This window comes from Callorhinus ursinus, unplaced genomic scaffold (genome assembly GCF_003265705.2).
Source record: "Callorhinus ursinus isolate GAN/ISIS: 27379988/994484 unplaced genomic scaffold, GSC_fseal_2.0 scaffold10, whole genome shotgun sequence".
Classification (NCBI taxonomy): domain Eukaryota; kingdom Metazoa; phylum Chordata; class Mammalia; order Carnivora; family Otariidae; genus Callorhinus; species Callorhinus ursinus.
Window position 1 is genome coordinate 77,984,108 of NW_027397072.1, and position 12,253 is coordinate 77,996,360.

The 12,253-nt window shown below is 38.0% G+C and overlaps 1 protein-coding gene across 11 annotated transcripts in view; it reads left to right on the plus strand.

The window, feature by feature from the left end:
- VWA3B (von Willebrand factor A domain containing 3B) overlaps positions 1-12,253 on the plus strand; it is a 246,473-nt gene that overhangs the window by 148,182 nt on the left and 86,038 nt on the right. For all 11 annotated transcript variants that reach the window (XR_012379855.1, XR_012379857.1, XR_012379860.1 and 8 more), the window contains 2 exons: positions 9,125-9,255; positions 11,898-12,055. Coding sequence is in view for 3 of the 11 variants with exons in the window: in XM_073897813.1 (XP_073753914.1) it covers positions 9,125-9,255; positions 11,898-12,055 (289 nt within the window). In the remaining 8 variants the exon portion in view is untranslated. The remainder of the gene's footprint in view (positions 1-9,124; positions 9,256-11,897; positions 12,056-12,253) is intronic.

The following is a 12,253-nucleotide window of genomic DNA, read 5'->3' on the forward strand; positions in this document are numbered from 1 at the left end:
TCCTTTAGGATTTTGATGGACTCCTGTTTCACATTTAGGTCTTTCAACCATTTGGAGTCTATTTTTGTGTGTGCTGTAAGGAAATGGTCCAGTTTCATTCTTCTGCATGTGGCTGTCCAATTTTCCCCACACCATTTGTTGAAGAGACTGTCTTTTTTCCACTGGACATTCTTTCCTGCTTTGTCAAAGATTAGTTGACCATAGAGTTGAGGGTCCATTTCTGGGCTCTCTATTCTGTTCCATTGATTGATGTGTCTGTTTTTGTGCCACTACCATACTGTCTTCATGATGACAGCTTTGTAATAGAGCTGGAAGTTCGGAATTGTGATGCTGCCAGCTTTGCTTTTCTTTTTCAACATTTGTTTGGCTATTTGGGGTCTTTTCTGGTTCCATACAAATTTTAGGATTATTTGTTTCATTTCTTTGAAAAAAGTGGATGGTATTTTGATGGGGATTGCATTGAATGTGTAGATTGCTCTAGGTAGCATTGACATCTTCACAATGTTTGTTCTTCCAATCCATGAGCATGGAACGTTTTTCCATTTCTTTGTGTCTTCCTCAATTTCTTTCATGAGTATTTTATAGTTTTCTGAGTACAGATCCTTTGCCTCTTTGGTTCGATTTATTCCTAGGTATCTTATGGTTTTGGGTGCAATTGTAAATGGGATCGACTCCTTCATTTCTTTCTCTTCTGTCTTGTTGTTGGTGTATAGGAATGCCACTGATTTCTGTGCATTGATTTTATATCCTGCCACTTTACGGAATTCTTGTATGAGTTCTCGCAGTTTAGGGGTGGAGTCTTTTGGGTATTCCACATAAAGTATCCTATCATCTGCAAAGAGTGAGAGTTTGACTTCCTCTTTGCCGATTTGGATGCCTTTGATTTCTTTTTGTTGTCTGATTGCTGTGGCTAGGACTTCTAATACTATGTTGAATAGCAATGGTGATAGTGGACATCCCTGCCACATTCCTGACCTTAAGGGGAAAGCTCTCAGCTTTTCCCCATTGAGAATGATATTCGCTGTAGGTTTTTCATAGATGGCTTTTATGTTACTGAGGTATGTACCCTCTATATTCTGAAGAGTTTTGATCAAGAAAGATGCTGTACTTTGTCAAATGCTTTTTCTGCATCTATTGAGAGGATCATATGATTCTTGTTCTTTCTTTTGTTAATGTATTGTATCACGTTGATTGATTTGCGGATGTTGAACCAGCCTTGCAGCCCAGGGATAAATCCCACTGGTCATGGTGAATAATCCTTTTAATGTACTGTTGGATCCTATTGGCTAGTATTTTGGTGAGAATTTTTGCATCCGTGTTCATCAAGGATATTGGTATGTAATTCTCCTTTTTGTTGGGGTCTTTGTCTGGTTTGGGGATCAAGGTAATGCTGGCCTCATAAAATGAGTTTGGAAGTTTTCCTTCCATTTCTATTTTTTGGCACAGTTTCAGGAGAATAGGTATTAATTCTTCTTGAAATGTTTGGTAGAATTCCCCTGGGAAGCCATCTGTCCCTGGGCTTTTGTTTGTTGGGAGATTTTTCATGACTACTTCAATTTCCTTAGTGGTTATAGGTCTGTTCAGGTTTTCTATTTCTTCCTGGTTCAGTTTTGGTAGTTGATACATCTCTAGGGATGCATCCATTTCTTCCAGGTTATCTAATTTGCTGGCATAGAGTTGCTCAGAATATGTTCTTATAGTTGTTTGTATTTCTTCGGTGTTGGTTGTGATCTCTCCTCTTTCATCCATGATTTTGTTGATTTGGGTCCTTTCTCTTTTCTTTTTGATAAGTCTGGCCAGGGGTTTATCAGTCTTCTTAATTCTTTCAAAGAACCAGCTCCTAGTTTCGTTGATCTGTTCTACTGTTCTGTTGGTTTCTATTTCATTGATTTCTGCTCTGATCTTTATTATTTCTCTTCTCCTACTGGGTTTAGGCTTTATTTGCTGTTTTTTCTCTAGCTCCTTTAGGTGTAGGGTTAAGTTGTGTATTTGAGACCTTTCTTGTTTCTTGAGAAAGGCTTGTCTTGCTATATACTTTCCTCTTAGGACTGCCTTTGCTGCATCCCAAAGATTTTGAACAGTTGTGTTTTCATTTTCATTGGTTTCCATGAATTTTTTTAATTCTTCTTTAATTTCCTGGTTGACCCATTCATTCTTTAGTAGGATGCTCTTTAGCCTCCATGTATTTGAGTTCTTTCCGACTTTCCTCTTGTGATTGAGTTCTAATTTCAAAGCACTGTGGTCTGAAAATATGCAGGGAATAATCCCAATCTTTTGGTACCGGTTGAGACCTGATTTGTGACCTAGGATGTGGTCTATTCTAGAGACTGTTCCATGGGCACTAGAGAAGAATGTGTATTCCATTGCTTTGGGATGGAATGTTCTGAATATGTCTGTGAAGTCCATTTGGTCCAGTGTGTCATTTAAAGTCTTTATTTCCTTGTTGATCTTTTGCTTAGATGATCTGTCCATTTCAGTGAGGGGGTGTTAAAGTCCCCCGCTATTATTGTATTGTTGTCGATGTGTTTCTTTGCTTTTGTTATTAATTGCCTTATATAATTGGCTGCTCCCATGTTCGGGTCATAGATATTTACAATTGTTAGATCTTCTTGTTGGATAGACCCTTTAAGTAGGCTATAGTGTCCTTCCTCATCTCTTATTACAGTCTTTGGTTTAAAATCTAATTTGTCTGTTAGAAGGATTGCCACCTCAGCTTTCTTTTGGTGTCCATTAGCATGGTAAATGGTTTTCCACCCCGTCACTTTCAATCTGGGGGTATCTTTGGGTCTAAAATGAGTGTCTTGCAGACAGCATATTGATGGGTCTTGTTTTTTAATCCAGTCTGATAGCCTGTGTCTTTTGATTGGGGCATTTAGCCCATTTACATTCAGGGTAACTATTGAAAGATATGAATTTAGTGCCATTGTATTGCCTGTAAGGTGACTATTACTTAATATTGTCTGTGTTCCTTTCTGAACTATGCTGCTTTTAGGCTCTCTCTTTGCTTAGAGGACCCCTTTCAATATTTCTTGGAGGGCTGGTTTTGTGTTTGCAAATTCCTTTAGTTTTTGTTTGTCCTGGAAGGTTTTTATCTCTCCTTCTATTTTCAATGACAGCCTAGCTCGATATAGTATTCTTGGCTGCATATTTTTCTCATTCAGTGCTCTGAAGATATCATGCCAGTCCTTTCTGGCCTGCCATGTCTCTGTGGCTAGGTATGTTGCCAATCTAGTGTTTCTCCCAGTATAGGTTACATATCTCTTCTCCCAAACTGCTTTCAGGATTTTCTCGACAAAGAGAAAATCTTAAACTGATAGGGTGAAAGAAGACAAATATGTACAGAGGAACACAGGTAAGGATAACAGCAGATTTCTCATCAGAAACGATGCACATGAAAAGACAGTGGAGTGATATTTTTAAAGTAGTGAAAAAAAAAAAAAAACTAGTGTAGAATCTATTCCCCGGAAATATCTTTCAAAAGGAAAGTGGAATGAACACTTCAAAGATACACAAAAACTGAAAGAATTCATCTCCATTAAACCTGCTGTATAAGAAATATTAAAGGGAGTACTTTAGGCAGAAGGAAAATCATACCAGATGGAAATACAGATCTACACTAAGGAATGAAAAGCAAAGGATAACTTCATGGTAGCTGCATAGTAATTGCATGGGTAGATATGTAAGGCTTTTTTTCCCTTGTTATTTAAATCTAATTATAAGTTAAATTACTGGAGGGACTTCCAGTTCCAGCAATAATGGTGTAGTCCCATTCCTCCTAGATCCTACATCTTAAGCTAAAAAAGACCTGGATAGAACAGAACAAATAAGCGTAGGAATACTCTGAAAGGTAAAAAGAAGAAGGTAGAATTCCTGGGGACCTCAGAATTTAAGGAATGATACGGCAATAAGTCTTGGGGGATTTGTTAATGCCTTCCATATATCCCAGATAGGGCACTGCTGAACCCTCTAACCTGGAATCTCTAACAGGCATAGACCAAAAAAAGAAAGAAAAGGAAAAGACCCAAGAAAAGCTTATTCTCCCTAACCAAAGGATTGGGAAGAAGGTGACCTAACAACAGAAAACCTTTTTTGTAATACCTGCCATAATCCAGCCATACAACAGTGGAAAAACTGCACTCCTTTCCCTGAGATTTGAGTGGAGCTGAACAGAGTGCTGATCTTCCATACTACCATGGAAGCAAGAGATGGTTCTCTGATCCCTCTGCCAGGTGGGTCAGCAGAACTGACCAGAGAGCTAATCTTCCATTCCTTACTGCCAGAGTAGTGTAAGTAGGGCTGAATGGAAAGCTGATTTTCCAAACTCCACTAGACAGAGTAGGTGGTGCTTTAAATCCCATGCTAGGATAGTATCAGAGGATTGAGAGGGAAGCTTTTTTTTTGTTTTTAAAGATTTTACTTATTTATCTATTCATGAGAGAGAGAGAGGGAGAGAGAGAGAGACGCAGAGGGAGAAGCAGGCTCCCAAGGAGCAGGGAGCCCGATGGGGGACTCAATCCCAGGACCCTGGGATCATGACCTGAGCCAAAGGCAGACACTTAACCATCTGAGCCACCCAGGCGCCCGAGAGGGAAGCTTATTGTTCATCCGCTCTCCAGTGGAAGTCAGCAGTGCTCTGATTCTCCCACCGTGGAGTCCAGTAGCAAACTGGGCCTCTACCCTACCAGGCAGCTCTAAGACTTAACAAGGCAATGTGAGGATGGTCTGGTCACTGCTGTGCTTCACCACAGCCCTCATCTCAGCAGGACTCAGCAAGGAGATGAACTTTCACAAACACTCAACATCAGTGAAAATGAAAAAGGAAGTGTGAGTTAAAGATAGACAGCACTCCACTTCCCCCCATCCCTGGTGCCAGTGAGGGTTGATGTGGAGCTGAGCCTCCATTAACACCGATTGTTAATGTCTCTGCATAGAGACAGAGTGTGTGGGAAGAATAGGCAAGAAGGACCCAGCCAGAGCAAGTGGTCCATTCCAGGAAAACTCTCTTCCTGCAGGACAGGGGCCCTCCTATGCCACCCAGTGACACAGGACACCCAGGGGACAGCAGTAGAGGCACCAGGAAACACCTGGCAGTCTGACTAGGGGAAACTCCTTCTGCCTGCTCAAACAGCACCAGCAGAGACCAGTGGGAGTCCCAGCAACACCAGTTTAATAAAGAAGACCAAAATAATATCAAAAAGGCTCTGAAAATTAAACTGCCATTGGAGCAAGAGCCCACAAAAGTAGGACAATTCTCACATGCTAAATTTAAACAGGGTTACTGCAAGCTAAAATAAAAGTTTTAAAATAGGACCCGGAGTCTCATAACACAATATAGCCATAATGTTCAGGATATAGTAAAAAATGACTCATCATACCAAGAACCAATAAAATCACACCTTGAGTGAGAAAAGACCATCACATGATCCCAACACTGAGATAGATGAATTAGATGTTGGAATTACCTGACCAAGATTTTAAAGAACCTATCATAAAAATGCTTCAACAATCTATTACAAGTTATCCAGAGACAAACGAGCAAATAGAAAATCTCAGCAAAGGTGTAGAAGGTATAAAAATTTCCAAGTGAATGTTATGGAACTGAAAGCTATAATAGCAAGTAAACTCACTGCGTAGACTCAGTGGTGAGAGTGGAGATGACTTGATTTTATCAGTGAATTTGAGGTCAGACAATAGAATTCAGCTAATCTGAACAATGGAGAGAACAGACTGGAAAAAAAAAAAAAGCCAGAACCATGGGACCTTACAGGACAATAATTAAAGATCCAACATTAGTATCATTGGCATTCCCCAGAGAGAAGAAAAAGGGGGGTTTAAACACTACATGGAAGAATAACTGAAAACTCCTCAAATTTGGTGAAAGATAAAAACATACAGATTGAAGAAGCTGAGTAAACTCCAAAGAGGATAAACCCAAAGAAATCCAAGACACATGCCAAGACCCCAAGACATACCATGTTAAACATTTGAAAATCAAAGACAAAGTCTTAAAAACAGCCCAAAAGAAATGACATCAAATTGACAGTGGATTTGACCAAAGAGGCCAGAAAAGAAGTGGCACAATAATTTTCAAGTGTGGGAAGAAAAGAACCATCAGTCACAAATTTTATATTAGACAAAAATATCCTTCGGGAATGAAGAGGAAATAAAAATATTCTCAGACAAATAAAAATTAAAAGGATTTGTTGCTAGAAGCCCTACTCTTATATTGACTACAGGAAGTTCTTCAGGCAAAAGGAAATGATAAAATAAGAAATCTTGGAGCATCATGAAGGAAAGGGAGAAAGAGCAAAAATATGAGTAGATGCAATAGAGTGTCCTTTTCCTCATGAAATCATATTCAATGATTGAAATAAAAATTATACCACTCTCTGATATTCACAACAGTGATATTTAAAAGTAAAGAAGGTAAAGGGACCTAAGTGGAAGTGAGGTTTCCATATTTCCCTTGAAGTAGTAAAATGTTAATGCTAGTAGACTGTTATAAGTCTCATACATATGCTGTCCATACCCAGAGAAGCCATTACGAAAACAATATAAAGAGATATACTCAAAAACATTACAAATAAACCAAGATAGAATTATTTTAAAAAAATTCAAGTAACCTGAAGGAAGCAGGCAAAGAGAAACAGAGGAACAAGACCAATGAAACAAGTAGAAAACAAATAATAAAATAATAAGTATTAACATGTCAATAATTACTTTAAATGTAAATGGTCTAATTACCCCACAAAAGACAGATATTGGCAGAGTGGATAAAAGAACATGACTGAATTATATGCTGCATACAAGAAACTCACATCGAGCACAATAACATAGGTAGGTTCCAAAGGAGAAAGACACACCAATAGAAATCTGGATTGGCTGTATTAATAACTAATAAAGTAGATATCATAGCAAATAAAATTTACATAGTAAGATCAGTCTGTGAGGAATATATAAAGGCCCTAAATGTGTGTGCACAAACCAAAACAGTTTAAAAAAATATATGAAGCAAAAATTGATAGAGCTAAAAGGAGAAATAGACAAATACAAAATTATACTTGGAGACCTCAACACTTCTTTCCCAGCAACTGACAGAAACTACTAGATGCAAAATCAGCAAGGACAGAGAAGATCTAAACAGCACAGTCAGCCAACAAGATCTAATTGCCACAGATAAATTCTCCCCACCACAACAGCCAAATACAAATTTTTTTCTAGTGCTCATGGTATACTTATTAAGACAGGTTGTGCAATGGGCAATAAAACAGACCTCAGCTAATTTAAAAGCATTGACTACAATAGCTGAATTATGGAAATAGCCCAAATGTCCATCAACTGATGGATAAAGAAGATTTGGTATATATTTACAAAGGAATACAACTCAGCCATAAAAAAGAATGAAATCCTGCCATTTGCAGTGACATGGATGGAGCTAAAGAGTATTATGCTAAGTGAAATAAGTCAGTCAGAGAAAGACAAATACCATATGATTTCACTCATAATGGGGAATTTAAGAAAGAGAACAAATGAACAAAGGGGAAAAAAAGGAGAGGGAGGCAAATCAAGAAACAGACTCTTAACTATAGAGAACAAACCAGTGGTTACCAGAGGGAAGGTGGGTGAAATAGGGGATGGGGATTAAGGAGTGCACGTGTTGTGATGAGCACCAGCTGATGTATGGAAGTGCTGAATCACTATATGGTTACACCTGAAACTAATATGGCACTATATGTTAACTAACTGGAATTCAAATAAAAACTTAAAAAAATAAAAGCATTGAAATCATGGAGTTTGTTCTCTGACCACAATGGAATCAAATGAGAAATTAATATTAGAAAGACAGCATGAAAATGTCTAAACACATGGAATTTAAACAACACAGTCCTTGATAATCCATAGGTCAAAGAGAAAGTCTCAAAGGAAATTAAAAATACTTAGAACCAAATGAAAACAAAAACAGCATAGATCAAACTAGTGGGATACAGCTAACAGTGTCGGGAGAGAAATTTATAGCACTAAATGCTTAATGTTGAGAACAAGAAAAGTTATTGAATCAACAATCTGAGTTCTTACCCCAAGAAACTAGAACAAGAAGGGCAAAATAAACCCAAAGCAAGCAGAAGGAAGGAAACAATACACATAAGAGTATGAATCAATAAAATTGAAAATAGGAAAACAATGGAGAAAATCAATGAGACAAAAAGCTGTTTCTTTGAAAAAAAGATGAATTGATAACACATCTTAGAAGGCTGACAAAGACAAAAAGAGCAGATAGAAAGAACTAATATCAGGAATGAAATAGGGGATATCATATTAGATCTTACAACCATCAAAAAGAATATAAAAGGAATACAATGAACAACTTTGCACTCATAAATTTGACAACTTAGGAAAAAATGGGCCACTTCCACACAAAACAAAAACTAACACAAATCAACCAAGATAGAATGCACAATGTGAATCACATTAAAATAAATATTTTTTCAAGAGAAATGAAAGCAGATGTTCCTAAGACTTGTACACAGATGTTCATAGCTTTGTTTATAATAGCCCAAGCGTGTCCCTCAACAGGTGACTAAGTTTTGGTATGCAGTATACAATCTAATGCTACTCAGCAATAAAGATGAATGAACTCTTGATTCATGCTGCAACACAGGTGAATCTCAAAATAATTATATGAGTGAAGGAAGCTGGACAAAGAATACATACTGTATGATTCCATTTATATAAAATTCTAGAAAATCGAAACTAATGTATAGTGACAGAAGGAAGATGAAATGAGTAGTTGTTTAGGAATGGGAGGAGAGGGGTTTTGGGGTAGGGAGGATAGCAAATTTACAAGGGCACCTGAGGAGACTTTTGGGGGTGACGGATATGTCTGTTATCTTGATTGCAATGAAGATCTTACAGGTGTGAATGTCAAAACTATTCAAATGATACACTTTACATGCATTCGGTTTATTGTGTGTGAATTATACTTCAATAAAGCTGTTTATTAAAATGGAATAATATGAGAACTACATGAAATTCTTTAGATTCTTCTTTTCCTGATACAGTTGGTTTTTTGAAATATGAACTCTTTTATACAATTTCACAATATATTTATTTGTCATTTTGGTAGAATGAAGATCTGACTCTTTTAATTAAGGAAATGGAGCAGGGACGAAGTGACCTGGAGAAGGTGCAAGACCTTTATTCAGAGTCCTTGATCATGGATTGGTGGTACAATGGAGAAAAGGAAGGGGACAATAAGTAAGCATGCCAAAGCCCCTGTTTTCCCCATTACTGGGGAAATTATCTGCTCAGATGCTCTGCTCGCTCTTCTTTCTGCGGTACTTTTGGGATTTCTCTTAGTGAAAAGAATCACATAGAATGATTATGTTAGAATTTTTTTAAGGAAGGAGAAGTCATAATCTAATAATTTAATTATCTAGTATATGGCTTAAGGAGGCCACATATTTACCTTTAAATGTGAGTTCTGAAATCCTTGTGTGGTACTTAGAGCAGTGTTAACGGTTCATCTCCACCCAGTATGGATCGGCACCCCAACCCCAGCCATGATAGAGCACAGCAGGAGTGCTGTGTAGTGCAGGAGAGTTGACTCAGGGATCAGGAGGCCCAAGGGTCTGGACTTCGCTCTGTGTGATCTTGGCGAATCCCTGACTTCTCTCCACACCTGTCCATTGCTGTGAGTCTCAGTTTCCTCTTCTTTAAAATGGTGGCTGTGGTGGTAGGATTTGGGATAGATAATTTCTCAGGTCCTTTTCTAACCTATATTCTAATATGTCTCTAATTAGTAATTTTAAAACAAAAATCAGAACCACTCCAACACTCAGAAAGGGTGTCAAATCTTATTAAAACAATTTAACATTGTACAGATATTCAAATATCACAGCTTCATATGAATACTCTCTCAGGAGGATGTCTTTTTATTTATTTATTTGTTCATTTATTTATTTATTTTTAGGATCTATTTCACCGTTTTATTTATTTATATTTTTTTCAGGATATCTTTTTATTTAAAAGAGTGATAGCTAGTGGAAAGAAGTTAAAAATACATTCATCAATCAGGATTTCATCTTCATGAAAATTCACTGTCTTCCTGTTAGCAAATTAAGCATTAATATGGGTGGGGAGCAGGACATGAGCAATGGAATTAGTAAAAAGAGATAAATGCTGTACTGGGCCATCTTATAATGAGGTTTTACAGCATTATTTTTAAAGTATTGGAAAAGCTCAGATACATCTAAATTTAGAGAATTTGAACAAATAAACTAAAAGTCAAATAAATGGGCAGCATCTCAGTGTAAATTACCCTTTGTACCTTAACTGTCTTCTTACCCTGTTTAATCAAACCAAAAATCTCAGGACAAAATGACTAGCTATTGTTTGGAAGTTGGCTTAGTCAGTTCACCGTATCTGCCATTGATTGAGTAGTGGGTGTATTCTTTTTTATATATATTTTTTTAGGGGCTCGATAGGGCAGGTTCTGGAAGTCATTCAATAAAGTGTTTTAATCCAGGCTTCCCACCATTACATATTGGGTAAATTTGGGCAAGTTACTTAACCTCGTGGAGCTTCAGTTTCCTTATCTACAACATGGGAATAATGGTAGTCATAGGGTTGTTGGGGAGATTAAATGAGGATATGCCTGTCATATAATAAGAGCTCCTAAATTAACATAAGGGAAAGAATAAAACTCAGTGCCTCATTCTACAGGTAGCATGCTTCTCTCCTTCCTTGGAACATTAGGAAAAGTTAATTTACTGACTTAGCTACAGTCAAAACCAAATTGCTTTGTTCTAGCTTTCTACCAGGTGAAAAAATGTTTCAGCCTCCAAATCTCCTCTGCTTTCCTTTTTTCAAATGTTTGTAAAGTACAGTCCATGTGCCAGGCGAACTGGGATGCACAGATGAATATAAACCCAGTCCCTTCCATCACAAAATGCACAGTGTGGTGGGGGATACAGACATACATGATTATGGAACACTGGGGGTGGTCTAAAAGTAGGCATTCAGGTGGAGGATGAAGGAGGGAGGCCATGCTTTACAGTGTTGGAGGAGATTGTTCTGGAAACTTTCTGTGGCTGCTATGTTCAGAGCTTCAGAAAAGATGTGTCTGGGAAAATTATCAGGCATTTCTAGGGTTCCTCCTGGCCCTAGATCTTCACCAGAGTGTTTTCCCGTGATCTGGTACTGGCACAGGGGGTCCAAGGCAAGGACTTCCCTTCGTTGGCTTTTATAAGAGCTAGCTGTTCAACCCTTTGGTTAGAGAAAGGGGTTTCCATAAGCCTTTCTGGTTTACAACTGGCTCTCCCTCCTGTTAATTCCTACATCAGTCCCATAGAGTCAGTGCACACCTGAATTTCCCAAAGTTTATAGAGGAGGAAAATGATGAAGTTCAGAGAGGGCTGAGGGACTTCACCAAGTCACACAGCCAGGAAGGAACAGAGCTGTGATGTGAGCCATATCTAATGACTCCACATCTGGGCCCCTGTTCACTCTTCTGCTTTGGGTGGGGAAAAAGATTCTCCTTCTTCTTCTTTTTTTTTTTTAAGATTTTATTTATTCATGAGAGACAGAGAGCGGGGGAGGAGGGCAGAGGGAGAAGCAGGCTCCCCAAGGAGCAGGGAGCCAGATGCGGGACTCAATCCCAGGACCCTGGGATCATGACCTGAGCCGAAGGCTGACGCTTAACCATCTGAGCCACCCAGGTGCCCCGGAAAAAGATCATTCTTAAATTAACCAAATGAGGGGAGGCTTCCTCCTTTAGTTTGTAGCATTCAACATGATTTTATTGATCTAACTCTGCCTTTTTGATGGAAATTTTGTGTTTTCCCCCTCCTTTTTTTCTTTTTTTTGGTCTATTTTTTTTTTTTTTGGTCTAAAAACAGGCATCAAAAAGAAATCTGTTCTATGGTTTCAACCCCAGAAAAATGTGCAAAACCTCATTCTGATGTCGAGTCAACACCAATGTCATCCCTAAATATGTTGTACTTACCAGAGGATCTGTCAAATCAAAAGATTCAGAAGAAGAAAGTCCTTCACGCAGGTATCAGTGAACAAAATGGTTTGATTCTCATTACTGGTTTTCCTTCAATGCAACAAGGTAGAATAAAACTAAATCCACATAATATTTTAAAAGGAACCTAAACTTCTGGGTTTTTTTGCTTTATTGACATATAATCGACAAAAACATATATTGGTTTTAGTAGTATAACATAATGACTTGATATTTGTATATATTGAC